The sequence below is a fragment of the Leucoraja erinacea genome, chromosome 22, assembly GCF_028641065.1.
Source record: "Leucoraja erinacea ecotype New England chromosome 22, Leri_hhj_1, whole genome shotgun sequence".
Lineage (NCBI taxonomy): Eukaryota > Metazoa > Chordata > Chondrichthyes > Rajiformes > Rajidae > Leucoraja > Leucoraja erinaceus.
The window spans coordinates 6,897,357-6,920,142 of NC_073398.1; the positions used below are offsets into that span (position 1 = coordinate 6,897,357).

At 47.1% G+C, this 22,786-nt stretch overlaps 1 protein-coding gene across 1 annotated transcript in view; it reads left to right on the forward strand.

Annotated features, from left to right (window-relative positions):
* LOC129707672 (ATP-binding cassette sub-family C member 9-like) overlaps positions 1–22,786 on the forward strand; it is a 154,307-nt gene that overhangs the window by 116,946 nt on the left and 14,575 nt on the right. Inside the window, exons 30-37 of the mRNA XM_055652854.1 lie at positions 402–494; positions 1,790–1,892; positions 3,847–3,957; positions 9,546–9,666; positions 12,887–13,017; positions 14,362–14,440; positions 14,904–15,012; positions 15,832–15,935. Of these exons, the coding sequence (XP_055508829.1) occupies positions 402–494; positions 1,790–1,892; positions 3,847–3,957; positions 9,546–9,666; positions 12,887–13,017; positions 14,362–14,440; positions 14,904–15,012; positions 15,832–15,935 (851 nt within the window). The remainder of the gene's footprint in view (positions 1–401; positions 495–1,789; positions 1,893–3,846; positions 3,958–9,545; positions 9,667–12,886; positions 13,018–14,361; positions 14,441–14,903; positions 15,013–15,831; positions 15,936–22,786) is intronic.

Sequence of the window (22,786 nt, forward strand, 5' to 3'; positions counted from 1 at the left end):
AAACAAGAATTCCACTGCACGATAATTAAGTAACCATTGAATTACAGAAGCATTAAACTTGCCCATGCTGAGCAAGATGCCCATAGACACTAGTCCCACCAATCTGCGTTTGGCCCATATCCCTATAAATAATTCCTGTTCATGTACCTGTTCCAAGTATCTTTTAAATGTTGTTTGGGTACCTGCCTTGACTACCTCCTCTGGCAGCTCATTCCACAGACCCACCACCGTCATTGTGAAAATGGTGTTAATTCTTGTCAAGGGTTCACCTTACAGAAAATCGCGACATGGACTGTCCCTAGGACGGTAACGGACATCTCTGTAATTTAGAGGTGCACTGTGTACGGAACTGAGTCTTGTACATGCTTAACTCTTCTGTTTTCATTTGTGAACATGTGAAGGGATCTTCAGGAGCTGGATGACGGCACCCAGTTGCCTCTGCTGTGCCATTTTTCAGAGACCGCTGAGGGTCTCACGACTATCCGAGCATTCCGGTAAGTTGGGGGGGAGGGGGGATGGGGAGGGGGTTACTGTCGCTGTCACCGGCTTTATGCTTTTCATAGTCTTTATTTAGTTTAGTTTTGAGATACAGGGTGGAAACAGGCCCTTCAGCCCACTGAGTCTACACCAACCAGCGACCCCTGCACTTTAACACTATCCTACACATATTAAGGACAATTTACACTTACTCCAAGGCAATTCACCTACATACCTGCACGTTGAAATCTTGAGTAAAAACACAAACCACTGGAGTAACTCTGGGTTAAACAGCATCTGTGGAGGACATGGATAGGCATTGCTATGGATCAGGACCCTTCTTCAGACACCCGACCTGAGATGTGACCTGTTTATTCCCTCCACAGATGCTAAGTTTATCCAGTACTTTGTGTTTTTATTCTGTTTTCCATCATCTGAGGTTCCTTGTGTCTCCCGAATATTTATTGCTCCTTTTCAGGTCTGTCCAGATCTCCAACAGACTGGAACAAATAAACAATTGCGGCAGGGGGAAATAGACTAGTAGCTCTGCTCAGCTCTGATCTCGTGGAGGTGGATTCTGACCTGTGACAGCGTGCTGATCGGTAAACTAAAGAATGATAGGTATCAAAAGCAAAGTCATCGTTCACCCACTTGTTCCGACACACGAGAAAAACATTCCCGCAGCTCAGCGGCACCGCTGGTAGAGCTGCTGCCTCAGTGGGCCAGAGACACGCGCTTGACCTTGACCTTGGGCGCTTTCTATGAATTTGAATTTGCACATTCTCCCTGTGACCGTGTGGGTTTCCTCTGGGTGCTCCGGTTTCCTCACACATCCCAAAGACGTGCAAGTTTGTAGGTTAATTGGACCCCTGCAAACAATGCCCCTAGTGTGTAGGGAGTGGATGATTACCGGCGCTGTCTGTACGGAGTTTGTACGTTCTCCCTGTGGGTTTTCTCCGGTTGCTTCGGTTTCCTCCCAGACTCCAAAAAACTTACAGGTCTGTAAGTCAATTGGCTTCGGTAAAAAATTGTAAATTGTCCCTGGTGTGTAGGACAGCATTACCTGGTTGGCGCGGACTGGGTGAGCGAAGGGCCTGTTTCCGCGCTGCACCTCTGAAGTCTAAGTGTAAACTCCAACAGAACTAGGGTGAACCAGTATTTCATATTTCCATGCCGTAGCTTTCAATCGATCAATTTAATTGAACAGGACAGACCTGAGCTTGGAAGTGCAATAAAACAGTTGAAAACAAGTTTTCATGTGGAGCTTCGAAATAATGGATTAACTTGAGGGAAACAATCAATTTTCTTGCAGACATGAATCCAGGTTCAAACAGCATATGTTGGAGCTCATTGACGCCAATAACATTGCCTACTTGTTCCTGTCAGCTGCCAACAGATGGCTGGAGGTTCGAACGGTAGGAGGCAACGGATTTATGTTCATTCTGTTTACAACTGCAAGTAATCAGACCATTGTTGTCACAAGTTTAAGGGTATGGAAACAAATGAGTGTTGGCATCTTAAAATAGCACAGACATCCTTTTAAGCCAAAGTAACAGGATTAGCCTGCCCAATTTCCTCTAGTAACAAACACTTTTCCTCTTCATGTTGCTAATGCAAACAGCTATTTGACTTTAAGGACCTCTTTCCTTCATCCATGGATTCTGACAAATATCCTTGCCCTGTCCCTACCCTTTAGTAATAAGTGTTTTTCACATATTTTCATGTATTTTTGCCCTTTGGCCCACAATGCTGATGCCGTACATGATGCCGCGTTATACTAGTCTCCTCTTCCTCGTATGATCCTTATCCTCTCATTCCCAGCATATCCATGTCCTTATTTAAAAGCCTATATAAAGCCACTATCTGCCTCCACCACCACCCTGGCAGCATCCAAAAAAATGAACAATCCAGCTAGCAGAACCGCTGCCTCAAAGCCTGAGTTCGATTCTGACGTAGGGTGTCGTCTGTGTGGAGTTTGCACATTCTCCCTGTGACCGCGTGGGTTTCCTCCAGGTGCTCCAGTTTCCTCCCACATCCCAAAGATGTGCGGGTTTATAATTGGCCCCGGGTTTGTAAGGAGCGGATGAGAAAGTGGCATAGCATGGAATTAGTGTGAAGTTAGATGTAAAGTGCTGGAGGAACTCAACGGGTCAGGCAGCATCTCTGGAGAAAAAGTTCCACAATGTCCGTGCCGAACATGATGCAAGGTTAAACTAGTCTTGTCTTCCTACACGTGACCCAATCTTTTTCTACAGCGCTGCTGCCTGACCAGCTACAGTAAGTTCTTCCAGAACTTTGTGTCTATCTCCGGTATGTACCAGCACCTGCAGTTCCTTCCTACATAGAGAACTAGCGTAAGATAGACAAAATTCTGGAGAAATTCAGCGGGTGATGCAGCATCTAAGGAGAGAAGGAATAGGCGACGTTTCGGGTCGAGACACTTCTTCAGACTGATTTTGGGGGGTGGGGGGGCGGGAAAAAGAAAGGAAGACGCGGAGACAGTAGGCTGTGGGAGGGCTGGGAAGGGGAGGGGAATGAGGTAGAAAGCAAGGACTACCAGAAATCAATGTTCATACTACTGGGGTGTAAACTAGACAAGTGAAATATGAGGTGCTGCTCCTCCAATTTGCGCTGGGCCTCGCTCTGGCGATGGAGGAGGCCCAGGATTCGGAATGGTCTGTTTCCATGCTGTATCTCTCAACAAAACTAAACTAAATATCTGGTTCAGTTCAAGTATAAAACTGCCAGGAGTTTATTTAGTACGTGTGTGAGCATTGTACATGTGTGAAGGGAGGCACATCAAAGTATCTGTCACTTCTGATCATTGGCAGAATGTTCAATGAAAACCCTGGCTGCCTTTCTGGTCTATCACAGTGGAAACCACAACATGTGTCTCTCGTCATACCTTATGAGGAAAGTCAAAAGATTCCACAGTGAATTATTAGCAGGTTAGGCTACGCTACGCTCGTATTAGTTTTAGTTTAGAGATACAATGTGGAAACAGGCCATTCGGCCCACCGATTCCACGCTAACCACGATCACCAGCACACCATTACCATCCTACACACACTATACAATTTGCAGAAGCTAATTAACCTACAAATCCGCACATCTGCCCACCCGATGGATGCCCATGCAGTCACAGGGAGAACGTGCAAACTCCATACAGAGAGCACCCATAGTCAGGATCGATACCAAGTCTCTGGTGCTGTAAAGCAGCAACACTACCGCTGCAATACTGTACCGAACATGTTCATATTGCAGTGTTTAGTACCATGAGGTGATTCTAACCTTATCTTTCAATGTTTAACTGCAGGGAGATTATGATGCTCATATTAATTGATTCATTCTTTTTTTTTAAATCAACAGGATTATCTTGGTGCCTACATTGTTCTAACTGCAGCTTTGGCCTCTATAGCGTATTCTAAGTACGGAATTTCACCAGCCTATGTAGGATTAGGTCTGACCTATGCTTTAACGGTAAGTCGAATTGTGGGTCAAATAGAATGGTCCCCCCATAAAAAACCCTAACACAAGCCTACACACACTAGGGACAATTGTTTTACACTTATACCAAGTATACAAACCCAAGCCAAGTAACCTACAAACCTGTTTAAGAAGGAACTGCAGATGCTGGAAAATCGAAGGTACACAAAAAAGCTGGAGAAACTCAGCGGGTGCAGCAGCATCTATGGAGCGAAGGAAATAGGCAATGTTTCGGGCCGAAACCCTTCTTCAGACTGATCGGGGGTGGGGGGGGGGGGCGGGGACAAGAAAGGAAAAAGGAGGAGGAGCCCGAAGGCTGGGGGACGGGAGGAGACAGCAGGGGGACTGAGGAAAGGGAGGAGATAGCAAGGACTAACAAAATTGGGAGAATTCAATGTTCATACCCCCAGGATGCAGACTCCCCAAGCGGAATATGAGGTGCTGTTCCTCCAATTTCCGGTGCTGCTCGCTGTGGCCATGGAGGAGACCCAGGACAGAGAGGTCAGAGACGGAGTGGGAGGGGGAGTTGAAGTGCTGAGCCACCGGGAGGTCAGCTTGGTTATTGCGGACCGAGCGGAGGTGTTCGGCGAAACGATCGCCCAACCTCCGCTTGGTCTCACCGATATAGATCTGCTGACATCTAGAGCAGCGGATGCAATAGATGAGGTTGGAGGAGATGCAGGTACACCTCTGTCGCCCTGGAACGACGGCTTGGGTCCTTGAACGTAGTCGAGGGGGGAGGTAAAGGGACAAGTGTTGCATCTCTTGCGGTTGCAAGGGAAAGTGCCCGGGGAGGGGGTGGTACGAGAGGGAAGGGAAGAATTGACAAGGGAGTTATGGAGAGAGCGGTCTTTGCGGAAGGCAGATATGGGAGATGGGAAGATGTGGCGAGTGGTGGGGTCACGTTGGAGGTGGCGAAACTGACAGAGGATTATTTTTTGTATGTGACGGCTAGTGGGGTGAAAGGTGAGGACTAGGGGGACTCTGCCCTTGTTGTGAGTGGGGGGGATGGGGAGAGAGAGCAGTGTTGCGGGGTATGGAAGAGACCCTGGTGCGAGCCTCATCTATGGTGGAGGAGGGGAACCCCCGTTCCCTGAATAATGAGGACATTTCAGATGTCCTGGTGTGGAACGCCTCATTCGTGGAGCAGATGCGGCGTAGACGGAGGAATTGGGAGTAGGGGGTGGAGTCCTTACAGGAAGCAGGGTGGGAAGAAGTGTAGTCCAGATAGCCATGGGAGTCAGTGGGTTTATAGTGGATGTCGGTCAGAAGTCTATCACCTGCAATGGAGATAGTGAGGTCAAAGAATGGTAGGGAAGTGTCGGAAATGGCCCAGGTGTATTTGAGTGCCGGATGGAAGTTAGTGGTGAAGTGGATGAAGTCAGTCAGTTGTGTGCGGGTGCAGGAGGTGGCACCAAAGCAGTCGTCGATGTAGCGGAGGTAGAGGTCGGGGATGGGGCCCTGGTATGTATTGAACAAGGATTGCTCGACGTAACCGACAAATAGGCAGGCATAGCTGGGGCCCATGCATGTGCCCATAGCTACGCCTTGTATTTGGAGGAAATGGGAGGAGTCGAACGTGAAGTTATTGAGGGTAAGGACCAGCTCCACTAGGCGGAGGAGAGTGTCAGTGGCTGGGTATAGGTTGCTTCTCTGGTCGAGGAAGAACTGGAGGGCTTTGAGACCATCCTGGTGGGGGATGGAGGTGTAGAGTGACTAGACGTCCATGGTGAAGATGAGGGGGTGAGGGCCTAGAGAATGGAATGCGCGGAGATGACGGAGAGTGTCCGAGGTGTCTTGAACATAGGTAGGAAGGGATTTAACCAAGGGCGATAGGATGGAGTCAAGGTATTTGGAAATGAGTTTGGTGGGGCACGAATAGGCAGAGACAATGGGTCTTCCGGGACAGTCAGGTTTGTGGATTTTAGGGAGAAGGTAAAATCGGGCCGTGCGGGGCTGGGGAACGATGAGGTTGGAGGCTCGGTCGGGTAGGGCATTGGAGTTGATGAAGTCGGTGATGGTGCTGGAGATGGTGGCCTGGTGCTCGTCAGTGGGGTCATGGTCCAGGGGTAAGTAGGAGGACAAACCTACAAACCTGTACGTCTTTGGAGTGTGGGAGGAAACCAAAGATCTCAGAGAAAACCCACGCGGTCACAGGGAGAACGTACAAACTCCGTACAGAAAGCACCTGTAGTCAGGATCGAACCCAGGTCTCTGGTGCTGAGAGGCAGCAACTCTACCACTGCGCCACCGTGCCGCCCTTGTATAAGAAATTACGATGTGCATTTATTTGTTAATGAGAGCACTGATAGATTACGAGAACTCCTTTAATCTTGATCTTGCATAAACTGTTGAACCATTATCCAGTGCCTTGGATGAGAATCATCCAAATTACATAGAGCATAGAACAGTACAGCACAGGAACATGCCCTTCGGCCCACAGTATATGTACCAAACATAATGCCAAGTTAAACTCATCTGCCTCTACATGATCCATATCTCTCTATTTCTTGCACTTCCATGTGCCTATCCAAACATCTCTCAAATACCACTATTGTATCTGCCTTGCCAGGCCCCCACCACGCTTCATGTAAATAAACTTGTCCCCATTAAACTTTCCCCCTCTCACCTTATAGCTATGCGCTCTAGTGTTGGAGATTATTACCCCAGGAAAAATGTTCTGACTGTCTACGCTATCTAAGCTTCTGATAATTTTATATACTTCTATCAAGTCTCCCCTCAACCTATGCCGTTCTGGAGAAAATAATCCAAGTCGATCCAAACTCTCCCTGCAACTGAAACCCTCAAATCGGGGCATCGTCCTTGTAAAGCCACTAACCCATTTGGACTATATTGAGTTGTTTTTTTTCATGTTACTGATTTAATAATAGTTTATTATATTATCTATTGAGTGGTGTGTTCACAGACCTGTTGTACTACTGCAGTAAGAATGTCATTGTAGCGGCTCAGTATATCTCTATATAACTAGAAGTTTTTGGTGTGTGTGTGCGTGTGCGTGCGTGCGTGCGTGTGTGTGTGTCTTTGCCTCCAAATGCCAGGCCGCAGCATTGCCATTTTGAGACAACAGTACACCACACATTTTGATTGAAATACAACAAAGACTATTCAGAATTCAAATGATGGGGCTTACAGTCATATTTTTATGGGTACCAGCACACATTGGCATTAGAGGAAACGAAATGGCAGATAAGGTAGCAAAAGAGGTAACAAAAAGAAGTAAGATTGATTTAAGTATTAACATAGGTAAAACTGAAATCAAAGACATTATTAAGCAAAGACTGAAGGAAAGATGGCAAAAGCAATGGGAGGAAGAGCGGAAAGGACGGTGGTTCTACAGAGTCCAGAGGAAAGTGGGAGAAATGAGATGTGCAGGAAAAAACAGAAAAGAGGAGACAGTAATTTCAAGAATTAGATTTGGACACACTGGTCTGAACAGTACACTTTTTATAATAGGCAAGCATAATACAGGCAGATGTGAATACTGTGGGCAAGAAGAGACAATAGAGCATGTCATTGTACATTGTGAGAGGTATGAGGAGGAGAGAGGACGGATGAGTGAGCAGTTCAGAAAAGAAAGAGTACAATTTGATTTGGTAGATATTTTGCAAGGGAGTTCATATAAGTGCTATCAAATCCTGTTGCTTTTTCTTAGAGTAACCAATTTGTTCGGAAGGATATAGGTTATTAGTATATGTAATGGTGTTGTTTGATCCACACTCCGTGCCAGTTGGTGGCGGTAATGCACCAAAAAAGTTGTTTGCCAACCGCCAAAAAACACTACATAGAAGAAGAAGAATGCCATTTTTAGACATCCGGATTTATTCTTCCTTAAACTTTGAAAAACAGCCCACACTCACATCCCAGCCACATCGGGGTGCATCCGGAAGTGGCGGCGCTGGGAACGGCTGCGGCTCGCCTGCAGTCCGTTTGTCTTTTACTTTTTTGTGTTGTTTTTTTTCGTTTTGTGTAGCTATGTTTTTGTTTTTTTAGGCTGTGTTTATGTGGGAAGGGGGGTGGGGGGTGAAACGGGGGCTGCTGTCACTCCCTTCGGGGGAATACGACCTTTTTGTCGTATCCCCCTTCTTTGCCTCCGTCTACGCTGAGGCCTAGCGGAGCCGGCGACCTCGGGACTCTGGAGGCAGCTGACAGGACTCGTCCTGGGCTCGGTCCCGGCCCTGCCCGGGATGGAACGGTGCTCCCGTGAGAGCAGCATGGTGAGGGGCTGGAGTGGCCCAGCCCGAGGGAGGAACGGCACTCCCGTCGGAGTGGCCCAGCCCGAGGGAGGAACGGCACTCCCGTCGGAGTGGCCCAGCCCGAGGGAGGAACGGCACTCCCGCTGGAGTGGCCCAGCCCGAGGGAGGAACGGCACTCCCGCTGGAGTAGCCCAGCCCGAGGTAGGGAGGGTGGTGCCGCGGACCGAGCCCGGGGCCTGGGTTGGAGCCGAGCCTGGTGCTCGAGCTGGAGTGAGGGCCGAGATGGGACCGCGACCTGGCCCGAAAAAAGAAGCCGCCGCTGGAACCAAGGACGAGCCTCGGTCTGGGGTCAGGCATGAGCTCGAAGATGAAGTTGGGGTGTGGACTGGAACCCAGGCAGGGACCAAGCTGATGGCTGCAGTCTACAGCCAGGGCCGACACGAATACAAGAACCAGGCCAAGTTCCAGGCCCTGGCACTGCTCTATGGCCTGGGTAGGTGCTGGAGCAGGGAATGGGAGTGAGGGGAGGAGGGTGAGGAAAATGAGGAGGGGAAGAGAGGAGGGGGTAGCTGCCACTTTCCCCCCACTCTCCCTCTACCCCTCTCCCCCCTACCCCCTCCCCCTCCCCTCTCTACCCCCCCTCCCCTACCCTCCCCTCCCCTCTCTCTACCCCCTCCCTTTCCCTCTCTACCCCCCTCCCCCTCCCTCTCTACCCCCCCCCTCCCTCTCTCTCTCTACCCCCTCCCTCTCTACTAACCCCTCCCTCTCTACCTCTCTCCCCTCCCTCCCTCTCCCTCTCTAACCCCCTCCCTCTCTAACCCCCTCCCTCTCTAACCCCCTCCCTCTCTACCAACCCCCCCTCTCTACCCCCTCCCTCTCTAGGGAGTGAAGAGGGAGGGTGGAGGAGGAGGAGGGAGTGCTGGGGGGTGAGGAGAAATGAGCCGCACCTGTGCAGTTGGGGGCTATGCGTGAGTGGTGCAATATTGCATTGGAACGGGTTGCATTGGGGGAACGGCTTGCGCTGGGGGAACGGGTGAGTGATGGAATCTAGCTTTGGGGGAGCAGACCAAACGGGTCTACACTTGGTCTAGTATGATAATGAAACTCTCTCGACGCTTGAAATGAGGTTCACACATCTTTACATCTAGGAAAGAACTACTGAAGAAGGGTCTTGCCCCGAAACGTCACCCATACCTTCTCTTCAGAGATGCTGCCTGTCCCGCTGAGTTACTCCAGCTTTTTTTGTCTATCTTCAATTTACTTTTTGTTAGCAAGTTCTCTGCTTTAAGAATGAAGTCAATTGGGTCTGGGGCACTTTGGAGCATCTCGGGTGGCCCTAATTAAATGCAATTTTGTTTTTATACACAGCTTTGTAATTACCTCAACTGGGTTGTGAGGAACCTGGCCGATTTGGAAGTGCAGATGGGAGCTGTGAAGAAGGTCAACAGTTTCTTGAATATCGAGAGTGAGAATTACGAAGGGACCATGGGTAGGATTCAGCAACGTATCACCTTCCTGTGAATTAAGACCTGGAATGAAAATAAAAGATATAATGGATACTGGTGTACAAGTCTAAAGAAGGGTCCCGACCCGAAACGTCACCTATCCGTGTTCTCCACGCTGAGTTACTCCAGCACTTTCTGTCTTTTTTTCTTTCTTTAGCTTAGTTTAGTTTACAGTGTGGAAATAGGCCCTTCGGCCCACGCGAACAATGATCACCGCTACACTAGTTATAACTTACACACTGGGGATAATTTACAGAAGCCAATTAACCTACAGACACGCACGTCCTTGGAATGTAGGAGTAAACTGGAACTCCAGGAGGAAACCCATGCAGTCACAGGAAGAACGTGCAAACTCCATACATACAGCACCCGTAGTCAGGGTCGAACCTGGGTCTCTGGTGCTGTAATGCAGCAATTCTACCGCTGCGCCACCATGCCACACTCTCTGTACAGTTATTGGTGCATATGATAACTCTGGATAAGCGGCCTGACAGTTTGGAGGCACAAGAAGCTACTGAGCCTAGAATCGTGAGCATAAAACAAAGTGCTGGAGGAACTTTATATGTATACTAGACCAAGTGCAGACCCGTTGGGTCTGCTCCCCCAATGGTGTGATTCCCCCAACCCAATATTCCACCATGCACCCGTCTCCTCCAATGGAACTGAAGCCATTGCCAAATGTAAGTTTCCAGCACTCCCCTGCCTCCCTCAATTGCACCTCCCCTGCCTGCTGCAGCAGTGAAAAGTTCAGTGTTCCTGTCTTGCAACTTTGTTTCAAAGTGTGTTGGAAGCTGATAGGAAGGAGCAGCCGTCAACGAATCAAAAGGCAGAAAGGCAGGTGGACGGCAGCCGGTCGGATGGCACGAGATTTTTATATATTAATAGATAGATATTAATGTGTTCCTTGAATGTAATTACAAAGTAAGTTTTTGTTCTGTTTTCATGCACTGGCATCAGGCATGTTCAGCTCCAGTACTCAGACAAATGAGACTAGCCTAGATGGGGCATCTTGATCAGCATGGACAAGTTGGGCCGAAGGGCCTGTTTCCATGCTGTAAGACTCTATGACTCCATCAGAAATGGCTATCCTTCATTTCTACATTTAGACAGTGAGTGTCCAGGATTGTTCAGTTGTGAAGATATCTCAGTTGTAGTTTCATCATTTATAATTTTATATTGTCATCCTGACGCATGTATGTTTGGCAATTAAAACATAATTCACTTGGTTATGATCTCATTGGTTATGATCAAATGGAAAAAGATTTGATGGAGTGCACAAGGTTAAAATGAAGCAGGGTGAAAGGCCAGTCTTTGATCTAATCTCTCAATTTATGGAATGTAATATTCCAGAGGATATTATTTTCCACAGCTTCTCCATGCCTACATATTTCTGGAGTATTATAACATGCACAAATTATGCTGTTACCTATCTTACCAATAATTTTCTGCACATGGCCATAAAACATAGGAGCAGGATTACGCTCTTCAGCCCATCGAGTCTACTCCGCCATTCAATCATGGTTGATCTATTTTTCCCTTTCAACCCCATTCCCCTGCCTTCTTCTGTCACCTATGATGTCCTTTCCTATCAAGAATCTACCAATATCCGCTTTACAATACGCAATAACTTGGCCTCCACAGTCGTCCGTGACAATGAATTCCACAGTTCCACCATCTTCTGGCTAAAGAAATTTCCATTGTAAAGTGCGTCTTTTTATTCTCAGCCTGTGCCCTCCGGTCCTAGACTTCCCGCTACTGGAAATATACTTTCCATGCCCCACTATATCTTGGTCTTTCATTATCCGGTAGATTTCAGTGAGATTCTCCCCTCATCGTTCTAAATTCTAGCAAGTACACGTAGAATTCCCATTTGTCTCAGTTAGTGGTTGAGACCAGTGCAGGTGGGGAAACGAGGAAAGAAATTTCGCAAGAGGAACAATTTACTAAAAGAGTCTTTTAAATAAACTTGAATTGGTTGGAGGAAGTGTTGGAATATTCAATGGATCAGGCCATTTCTGTGAAGAGAAACAGAGATAGTATTTCAGGTTGCTAACCCTTCGTTGGAAATGGAAACATTAAAGGGCCTGTCCCACATTCACAACCTAATTCACGACCTCTGCCGAGTTTGCCCTTGACTCGTACTCACAGCATGGTCGTCACGAGGTCGTAGTAGATCATAGCAGGCCGTGATGCTAGTCGTAGGTACTCGTGGCATCAAGTAGGTCGGGGCATTTTTTCTAGCCTGATGAAAAATGTCCACGAGTAAAAAAGGGCGTGAATTAGGTCATGAAAGTGGGACAGGCCCTTTAGTTTCCAATATTCATTAACCTGAAATATTAACTCTCCTTTCTCCACAGTTGCTGCCTGACCCGCTGAGTGTTTTTCTTCAGATGTCCAGCATCTGCGGTTTTTGTAGACACATGGAATTGCGGATGCTTTAGACACAAAATGCTGGAGTAACTCAATGGGTCAAGCAGCATCTCCTATCCATGTTATCCCGAGATGCTGACGGACCTGCTGAGTTAGTCCAGCACTTTGTGTCTTAAGGGCCTGTCCCACGAGCATGCGACTCCATGCGGCAAGCGCGACCTAACGTGGTCGCTTGAGCCATACGGCCTCGCGGGGCCGGTCCCACTTCGTTCGCCGGAGCCGTCTGGAGTTGTGCGGAGCTGGTCCAGAAATCGCGCGGAGCTCCGAAAAACTGACCATGTTAAAAAATTCTGCGCGGCAATGGCCTGCTGGCCCGCAGCCGCCTCGACGCCGTACGCACCGTCTCAACGCCGTCTCAATCTCAACGCCGTATGCACCGCCTCGACGGGCTTGCGCAGCATCTCGATGCAATACACAGTGTCTCAATGCCGTACGCAGCATTTTGACGCCGTACGCAGCGTTTTGACGCCGTACGTCACGCGCAAACTTCCCGCGGATTCCGCTTGAACTTCCGTCAGTCACTCGAACTCCGCGCGGCCCCCGCTTCCGGTTGGTCGCGCTCGCCACATGCAGGTGCATGCTGGTGGGACCAGCCCTGTACGGGGATCACTCGACCTCCGCGCGGCCCCCGTTTCCGGTTTGGTCGCACTCGCCGCATGCAGGTCGCATGCTCGTGGGACAGGCCATTTACTTGTTGTGCTTTTTTTTGCTCAGTTTTGAATGAACAATATCCGTTTGATATGCATGCATTCAAGATCCTTACATTCTATCCAGACCCATCCCAGGTCCCAGAAGACTGGCCACAGCAAGGAGAGATAAAGATTCACGATCTTTGCGTTCGATATGACCCAACTCTCAAACCGGTACTTAAACACGTCAAAGCCTACATCACACCTGGCCAAAAGGTGAGGACCTCTACAAATCTTGTTAACTAACTGTCCTTCCATCAGATAGAGACATTTTACAAATATATTGTAAGCATGGGGCATAAAGTGGTATCAGCAAAGGATGTAATCGAACACTATATGAAAAAAAGATACAAAGCCATGGAGTAACTCAACGGGTCAGGCAACATTTCTGGAGAAAACCATTTTTTGCACAGAGAGTGGTGAATCTCTGGAATTCTCTGCCACAGAAGGTAGTGGAGGCCAGTTCATTGGCTATATTTAAGAGGGAGTTAGATGTGTCCTTGTGGCTAAAGGGATCAGGGGGTATGGAGAGAAGGCAGGTACAGGCTACTGAATTGGACGATCAGCCATGATCATATTGAATGGCGGTGCAGGCTCGAAGGGCCGAATGGCCTACTCCTGCACCTATCTTCTATGTTTCTATGGAGAACATTGATTAGCCGACATGGTGGTGCAGTGGTAGAGTTGCTGCCTTACAGCGCCAGAAATCTGGGTTCAATACTGACTACGGGTGCTGGCTGTATGGAGTTTGTACATTTTCCCCATGACCTTATTTTCAGCTTCGTCCATCAGAGACATCTCTTATTGCCCACCCTCTCTGCACTTTAATGAGCCCCTTTTATCTCCTTCCTAGTTCTGACAAAGGGTCTTCAACCAGAAGGGTGGTGGGTGTATGGAACGAGCTGCCGGAGGAGGTAGTTGAGGCAGAAAACATAACAATATTTAAAAGACATTTGGACGGGTACATGGATAGGAAAGGCTTAGAGGGATATGAGCCAAATGTGGGCAGGTGGGGCTAGTGTAGATGGGGCACCTTGGTTGGCTTAAGAGTTAACATACTGTATGACCTTAAGACTCTATGAAATTTTACCTGGATAGAGTGGATGTGGAAAGGATGTTTCCACTAGGACTAGGAGTCTAGGACCAGAGCCCATAGCCTCAGAATAAAAGGACATACCTTGACAAAGGAGATGAGAAGGAATTTCTTTAGAGGGTGGTGAATCTGTGGAATTCATTGCGGAGGCCAAGTCAATGGATATTTTGATGGCAGAGATTGAGTTATTGATTAGTAAGGGTGCCAGGAGAATGGGGTTGAGAAGGAAGGGTAGATCAGCCATGATTGAATGACGGAGTAGACTTTCTGGGCCGACTGGCCTAATTCTGCGCTTAGAACTTATGACATTGTTTCTATTCCCACAGGCACTGCTTGACCTCCTGAGTATTTCCAGCATTTTCTGCTTTTAATTTAAAATATCATATAAGTTCACTTCCAGTGGCTCGTTGATGCAATAAAAAGCCCACTTAACTTCTAAAAAACATGCAAAATCTTTTTTGTTCCAGGTCGGGATCTGTGGACGTACGGGTAGCGGAAAATCGTCCCTATCTCTGGCCTTTTTCAGAATGGTGGATATATTTGAAGGTCAGCTTTTGCGTACTCTTTCACTTTGTCAGTGTTGTATGGTACACTTCTCCATGGCTCGCTGTAAGAAAGCAGAACTTCATTTCAGCTACTGATTTACACTCCATTTTCCACAGCCAGGAGTCACTTGGTTGCTATACCCCGGCTAAACAAGCTTTTTTTTTCCATTGTCTGCTTCGGGTTGAGGCCCACAATCAAAGGGCATATGGATTATATCAATCTGTCAGCATCATTTGTTTAAATGGTAAAACAACAAATGATTTCAGTGACAATAAATTTGGGAAAGGTCTTGGCTTCGATCGTTATTCAAGTGCAGGCAGATGAGATCAGTTTATCTTGGCATCGTGTTCGACCCAAACATTGTGGGTCGAAGGGCTCGTTCCTGTGCTGTACTATTCTATGTTCTATGTTTTAAGTTATCCGTGTGTGTTTTTATTTAACTTTTTTTATATTTACACAATAGGCAAAATTGTCATTGATGGAATAGATATCAGCAAACTTCCCCTTCATACACTGCGCTCCAGACTTTCCATCATTTTACAAGATCCTGTCTTGTTTAGTGGATCTATTCGGTAAGTAACTACTTACGATCATTGCAGGCTTGGCGATCGCTTCGCCCAACACCTCCGCTCGGTTTGCAATAACCAATATGATCTCCCGATGGCTCAGCACTTCGACTCCCCCTCCCATTCCGAATCCAACCTTTTCGTCAAGGGCCTCCTCCATGGCCAGAGTGAGGCCCACCGTAAATTGGAGGAGCAGCATCTCATATTTCGCTTGGGCAGTTTACACCCCAGCGGTATGAACATTGACCTCCAATTTCAGGTAGTCCCTGCTTTCTCCTCCCCTCCCCAGCTCTCGCTCAGCCCACTGTTTCCGCATTTTCCTTTCTTCTTCCCGCCCCCCCCCCCCACCCTCACATCAGTCTGAAGAAGGGTCTCGACCCGAAACGTCGCCTATTTCCTTCGCTCCATAGATGCTGCCTCACCCACTGTGTTTCTCCAGCATTTTTGTCTACCTTTGCTCTTTGCATTGGTGATTTAAGAAAAAAAGGTTTGCTTGGTGAAAGTACTCTGCTAAAAGTAGTACCAGTTGAATGGAGTCACCATCCATCAGGAAAGTCCCTGTTGGCCCATTTGGTGCCAATATTTGGATCGAAATCTGTATCTGCAACACCAAGATCTTGCCTTTAAAATGATCAAACCACCGCCAGAAGTGCAGACCCTTCTTGAGATCGATCTAGGGTCCCGACCCGAAATACCATCTGTCCATTCCTTCCACAGATGCTGCCTACCTGCCTGAGTTCTTCCAGCACTTTGTGTTTCGCTCAATATAAAACACTTTGAGTAGAAATACAATGATATCTTTGTGACGTCTTTTTTGTTTTTCAGCTTTAACCTGGACCCCGAGTGCAAGTGCACTGATGACGGGCTGTGGGAGGCATTGGAAATTGCTCAGCTAAAGAACATGGTTAAGTCGCTACCGGGCGGACTAAGTAAGTGGGCAAGTTCCACGCCTCTCTCGCTTTAAGATGCCGGAATTTGAAACGTCAAGGCTACGTGCAAGTTGGAAGCAGGAGTAGGCCATTCAGCCCTTCGTGCCTGTTCTGTAATTTACTCAGATAATGCTTCATGTGATAGGAGCAGAATTAGGCCATTCTGCCCATCAAGTCTACTCCGCCATTCAATCCTAGCTACTACTACCTCTCCTTCCTAACCCTATTCTCCTGCCTTCTCCCCATAACCCCTTATCTGACTGTAATCTCTATTGATTGATGGGCTGACATTGATTAATTGATTGATTGAAATATACAGCATGGAAACCGGTCCTTCAGCCCACGCCGACCATCGATCACCCGTTCACACCAGTTCCATGTTATCCCATTTTCGCATCTATTCCCTACACACCAGGGACAGTTTACAGAGGCTAATTAACAACCTACAAACCCGCACGTCTTTGGGATGTGGGAGGGAACCGGATCACCCGGAGGAAATCCGCACGGTTGCAGGGAGAACGTGCAAACTCTACACAGGCAGCACCCGAGGTCAGGATCGAACCTGGGTCTCTGGCGCTGTGAGGCAGCAGCTCTACCAGATTTGCTACCATGGATACTCATTCCATCAGTCTGAAGGAAACACCGTCTGTCCATTCACTTCCTGGAGCAGGGAGGTTCTACTGCTGGCTATTGGTGAGACCACACCTGGAGTATTGTGTACAGTTTTGGTCTCCAAATCTGAGGAAAGACATTCTTGCCATAGAGGGAGTACAGAGAAGGTTCACCAGACTGATTCCTGGGATGTCAGGACTTTCATATGAAGAAAGACTGGATCGACTCGTCTTGTACTCGCTAGAATTTAGAAGATTGAGGGGGGATCTTATAGAAACTTACAAAATTCTTAAGGGGTTGGACAGGCTAGATGCAGGAAGATTGTTCCAGATGTTGGGGAAGTCCAGAACAAGGGGTCACAGTATAAGGATAAGGGGGAAATCCTTTAGGACCGAGATGAGAAAAATATTTTTCACACAGAGAGTGGTGAATCTCTGGAACTCTCTGCCACAGAAGGTAGTTGAGGCCAGTTCATTGGCTATATTTAAGAGGGAGTTAGATGCCCTTGTGGCTAAAGGGATCGGGGGGGTATGGAGAGAAGGCAGATACAGGATACTGAGTGGGATGATCAGCCATGATCATATTGAATGGCGGTGCAGGCTCGAAGGGCCGAATGGCCTACTCCTGCACCTATTTTCTATGTTTCTATGTTTCCTGCATGCTGCCTGACCTGCTAAGTTACTGCAGCTCTTTGTCGTTTTGCTCAAGTATTTCTCTAACTCTGCCTTAAAAAGTACTCAAAGATTTCAGAGAGAGAGTTCCAAAGATTCTTGAATCCCAAGAGAAAAAAAATAATAATTTCAGCTGTCCTATAAATAATGATCCTTATTTTTTACTCAGTGACCCCAAAATTTAGATTCTCACAGAATTGAAAACATACTTTAGACTTTAAACATTCAGCGTGGAAACAAGCCCTTTGGCCCATTGGGTCTGCATCGACCAGCGATCACCCCGTACACTTGAACTATCTTGACAATTTACAATTTTAACCAAAGCCAGTTGATCTACAAGCCTGTACGTCTTTAGAGTGTGGGAGAAAGCTGGAGCACCTGGAGGAAACCCACGTGATCACAGGGAGAACGTACAAACTCTGTGCAGACAGCATCCAGTCAGGATCGAACGTGGGTCTCTGGCGCTGTAAGGCAGCAACTCTACTGATGTGCTGCCCCAGACCTCTCCACACCTCTCCACATCTATCTTGCCAAAACACCTCAAGATCTCATATGTCCCCTCGTATTCTTCTAGACTCCAGTAGGTACAAGCCCAGTCTGAATAACCTTCCGTTATAAGGGACAAACTGCCCTGTATCCATCCATAAACCTTCTCTGAGATTCATATTCGGCGACTCACTGCTGGTCCTCACAGGACAGACCAGTGTCACTGTTCAGTTTGGTTCCTCACAAACCATTACATGGTATCCCTGCTGCTCAGATTGAAGATTAGTTTGTTTTTACCCAAAGAAATAGAAGCAAAATGAGGCCATTCGTTTAATCGAGTCAGCTCTACCATTCGAACATGCCAGATCTATTTTTCCCTCTCTACTGCGTTCTCCCCGCAACCTCGTAGGCTCCTACTAATCAGTATCCTATCCATCTGTGCTTTAAAAATAGCCAAATTCCACAGGTGTCTGTGGCTATGTATTCCACAGATTCATCATCCTCTGGCTAAAGACATTCCTTTTCACCTCCATTCTAAAGGTACATCCTTTTATTCTGAGGCTGTGCCCTCTGGTCCTAGACTCTCCCACTACTGGAAACATCCTCTCTCCATCCACTCTATTTCGATCCATTAGATAACAATGTACACTAGAGCAGCGCACCATAAAAAAGTTTGCCGAGGTAGGTCTTATCTTTACTTTCTTGGTAAGGAGAGGCTTCCAATTGGAAGCAAAGACTGTCCAGACCTTCATTTTATCCCTTTGGTGTCATCTTTTCACTGAGGCAATCTTTTAGGATTGAGAATGACGGGCTTCCATACTAGTTTTATAAGAACATAGGAAATAGTAGCAGGAATCAACCATCCAGACCTTCTGGATCATGGCTGATCTTCTACCTTTTACTATTTTCCTAAACTATCTCTACTTTCCTTGAGACCCAGAAAAATATTGATAGCCTGTTTTAGATAAACTCAAGACCTGATTGTGGGGACGCAAGGTGTGTAGATGCTGGAATCTTGAGCAAAACGCAAAGTGCTGGAGGAACTCAGCGGGTCGGGCGGCATCTGGGAAGGGAATGGAATGGACTGACGACGTTTTGGGTCGGGACCTTTCTTCTGTTGTGACCATTGTGAGAACTGAGGACGTCTCCACAAATGGGGCCGGAGTGCCTGAGGGGACGTTTGGATGGACCATTGTTGGGTGGTGAGCTTTCCCTATCATTTACGCTGGGGTTTCCCATGTCGCCATTACATCATCACCGTCTTGTCATCGCCATCTTGAATGATTCGTTGCCGTTTTGAATAGTCCAGAGATTCCCAGGCATCAGAGTTTCTCCAGGGTGGAAATGCCAAAGACTAGTGGGCATTGCCTCAAGGTGAGAGGGGCAAAGTTTAAGGGAGGAACACATGGCAGGTCTTTTTTTATAAAGAGGGTGGTGGATACCTGGGGTAGTGATGGTGTTGGTGGAGGCAGATCCGATAGTGGCGTTTAAGAGACTTTTGGACAGGCACATGGATATGCAGAGAATAGAGGGATATGGATTATGTGCAGGCAGATAAGAATTGGTCTTAGCATCATGTTCGGCACAGACATTGTGGGCAGAATGGCCTGATCCTGTGCTGTACTGATCTATGCCCTATGAGTTGCTGTTGTATTTCATTATGGATTGTGGCTGATTTTATTTTATTATGCAGGGGAATATTGTTAAATATTTTTCTTTGTCCGTCTGCTAGCTTCTTCCCATGAAAGAGCTCAGAGTAGGAAGTCAGAAAGTTATGTTGCATGAGAAAAGTCATCGACCATGAAAGCATTTACATGAATCCTATTTTATTCTTCCCATGTTTCCATCAACTTTCCCCGCATACTCCCACTCAGACCTACACACTCGGGACGAATTAACACTGAACAATTAATCTGGTTGGCCCCATGTATTTGGCACAGTCATAGTCACAGAGTCGCAATGAGATACAGCACAGAGCAGACCGTTCAGGCCATCATGTCCGTGTCGATCATTGATCACCCATTACACTCATAGAAACATAGAAACATACAAAATAGGTGCAGGAGGAGGCCATTCGGCCCTTTGAGCCAGCACCGCCATTCAGTGTGATCATGGCTGATCGTCCCCAATCAATAACCCATGCCTGCCCTCTCCCCATATCCCTTTATTCAACTAGCCCCGAGAGCTCTATCGAGCTCTCTCTTAAATCCATCCAGTGACTTGGCCTCCACTGCCCTCTGTGGCAGGGAATTCCACAAATTCACAACTGTCTGGGCGAAAAAGTTTTTTCTCACCGCAGTCTTAAATGGCTTCCCCATTATTTTTAGACTGTGGCCCCTGGTTCTGGAACTATTTCCAGAACCACTCATCCTATTTAATCCCATTTTTGTTCATTTGCCCCAGATTTCCTCAGATTCTACCACTTATCTACACGCTAGGGGGGGGGGCAATTTACAGAGGGCCAATTAGACAACCATCCCGCACATCTTTGGGATGTGGGAGGAAACCGGAGCACCCGGAGGAAACCTACGCGGTCACAGGGAGAACGTGCAAACTCCGTACACAGAGCAACCAGGGTCAAAATTGATCCCGGGTCTCTAGCACTGTGAGGTAGCGGCTCTATTTCCATGCTGTACAATTCTATAAGTCATAGAGATATATACCTCTATCCCATTGCGGACATTAGACTTTGTCTCAGGAACTGATGTGCTACAATGCTGCAAACTATATTCTTCACTCTGTATCTTCCCCTTTGCTCTACCTATTGTACCTGAGTTTGAATTGATTGTATCTATGTATGGTATAGGTTCATAAGTCATAGCAGCAGCGTTAGGCCATTCGGCCCATCGAGTATCCTCCGCCATTCAATCATAGCTGATCTAACATTCCCTCTCAACCCCACTCTCCTGCTAGTTCCATTTGCCTCTTGTGTGACCTATATCCGTCTAACTTTTTCCTATCCATGCCCCTGTCCCAATATCTTTTAACTGCTTTTATGGTACCTGCCTCAACTATGTCCTCTAGCAGCTCATTCCATATACCCACCCTCTGAGAAATGGGAGATGAGATTAATATGAAGAAATGCCCACTGCTCAGCACGGACATGATGGGCTGAATGGCCTGTTTCCCAACTCTTTGTGACTGATAATCTGAGTTCCGGCCTAAGTATGTTTTAGTGTCAAGTACGTTTCGGGTCGATACTTGAAGAAGAGTCTCGACCCAAAACGTCACCTATTCCTTTTCTCCAGGGATGCTGCCTGATCCGCTGAGATACTCCAGCATTTTGTGTCTATCTCCGGTTTAAATCAGCATCTGCAGTTCCTTCCTACACAGTATGTATTTGTTGCCGTCTGCATTTGACCTGAGAGAGTTTGACTGATATGGATCATGTTTAATTTTCCAAAGCTGTCGTCTTTATTTTAAGATATGAAATGATGACTCAGATTATGTTACAGATCCATCTTTGTCAAATGCCTCATGGGACCATTCCCAACATGTGAAGCTTGTGCAGAGCTTATTCACTTCCAGTAATCTGCAGCGGGTTCACAGAATTGACAATCTTTTTGGCACCATGCACAGATTTGTTTTACAAATATTTTTGGGGCCGTTGAGTAATTGGACAAAATAGTGGGGAAAAAAGAAGCAAAGTTTTCAAAGTTGGAGTGAAAAATTCATTAATAAGAAATTAAAAATTACAACTGATAGAGTTAGGCAGAAATACAAAAAAACCTAGTGAGAGCGATGTTTAGTTTAAGTTAGTTTTGTTTAGTTTAGAGATGTAGCGCGGAGACTGGCCCTTCAGCCCACCAAGTCCATGCCGACCAGCAATCACCCGCATACTAGTTCAATCCTACACAGTAGGGACAATTTCCAGAAGGCAATTAACCTACAAATCTGCACGTCTTTGGAATGTTGGAGGAAACCGTCGCACCCGGAGAAAATCCAGGAAATCGGAGGGAGAACGTGCAAACTCCGTACAGACAGTACCCATAGTCAGGATCGACCCCGGATCTCCAGTGCTGTGAGGCAACAACTCTACCGTTATGCGCCCCTGTGCCTCTCCGCGATGAGTGAAGCCAGTCTTTTACACAGAGGGTGGTGGGTAGTTGGAACGCACTGCCAGGGGTGGTGGTGGAGGCAGATATGATAGCGGTGTTCAAGAGGCTTTTAGATCGGCACATGGATATGCTGGAAATGGAGGGATATGAATCATGTGCAAGCTGAAGAGATTAGTATATCTTGACATTATGTTTGGCACTGATATTATAGGCTGAATGGCCTGTTCCTGGGTGTTTCTATGTTTTATGGTTTAAGAGTTCCTATTGATATTTAAAAAAGAACAGAATTCACAAAGTAGGTATTGGACTCATAGAAAGGAAAGTAATAGAGGGAAACAAAAATATTCAAACAGGTAATTTGTATCAGTCTATCCTATAGAGGATACTGTTAACATCATAGCAATTGCTCTTAATCGAGGACTGGATGGGAGGGAGGAATGGGAAAATCACTAGGAAAGTGGTACAGAGCACACAATCACAGCTATCATACTGCCAGATCGGCTGAAGGAGACCATACAGCCTGCCTAGCCGAGCCCAAGGGCAGCACGGTGGCACAGCGGTAGAGTTGCTGCCTTACAGTGCTTGCAGCATCGGAGACCCGGGTTTGATCCCGACTACAGGTGCTGCCTGTACATTCTTCCCCATGACCACATGGATTTTCTCGGAGAACTTCGGTTTCCTCCCACACCCCAAAGGCTCCAAAGTATGTAGGTAAATTGGCTTGGTATAAGTGTAAATTGTCCCTAGTGTGTGTAGGATAGTGTTAATATGCGGGGATTGCAATTCAATGCAGACTTGATGGGCCGAAGGGCCTGTTTCCGCGATGTATCTCTGAATTAAAAACTCTACTGTACACCCGCATATTCTCACAGGCCCTTCCCACTGAATTAATCCAGCACTTTGCGTCCATTTTGAAACTTGCAAACCTGCACATCTTTGGGATGTGGGAGGAAGCTGGGGCACAAGGAACTGCAGATGCCAGAATCTTGAGCAAAACACAAAGTGATGGAGTAACTCAGCGGGT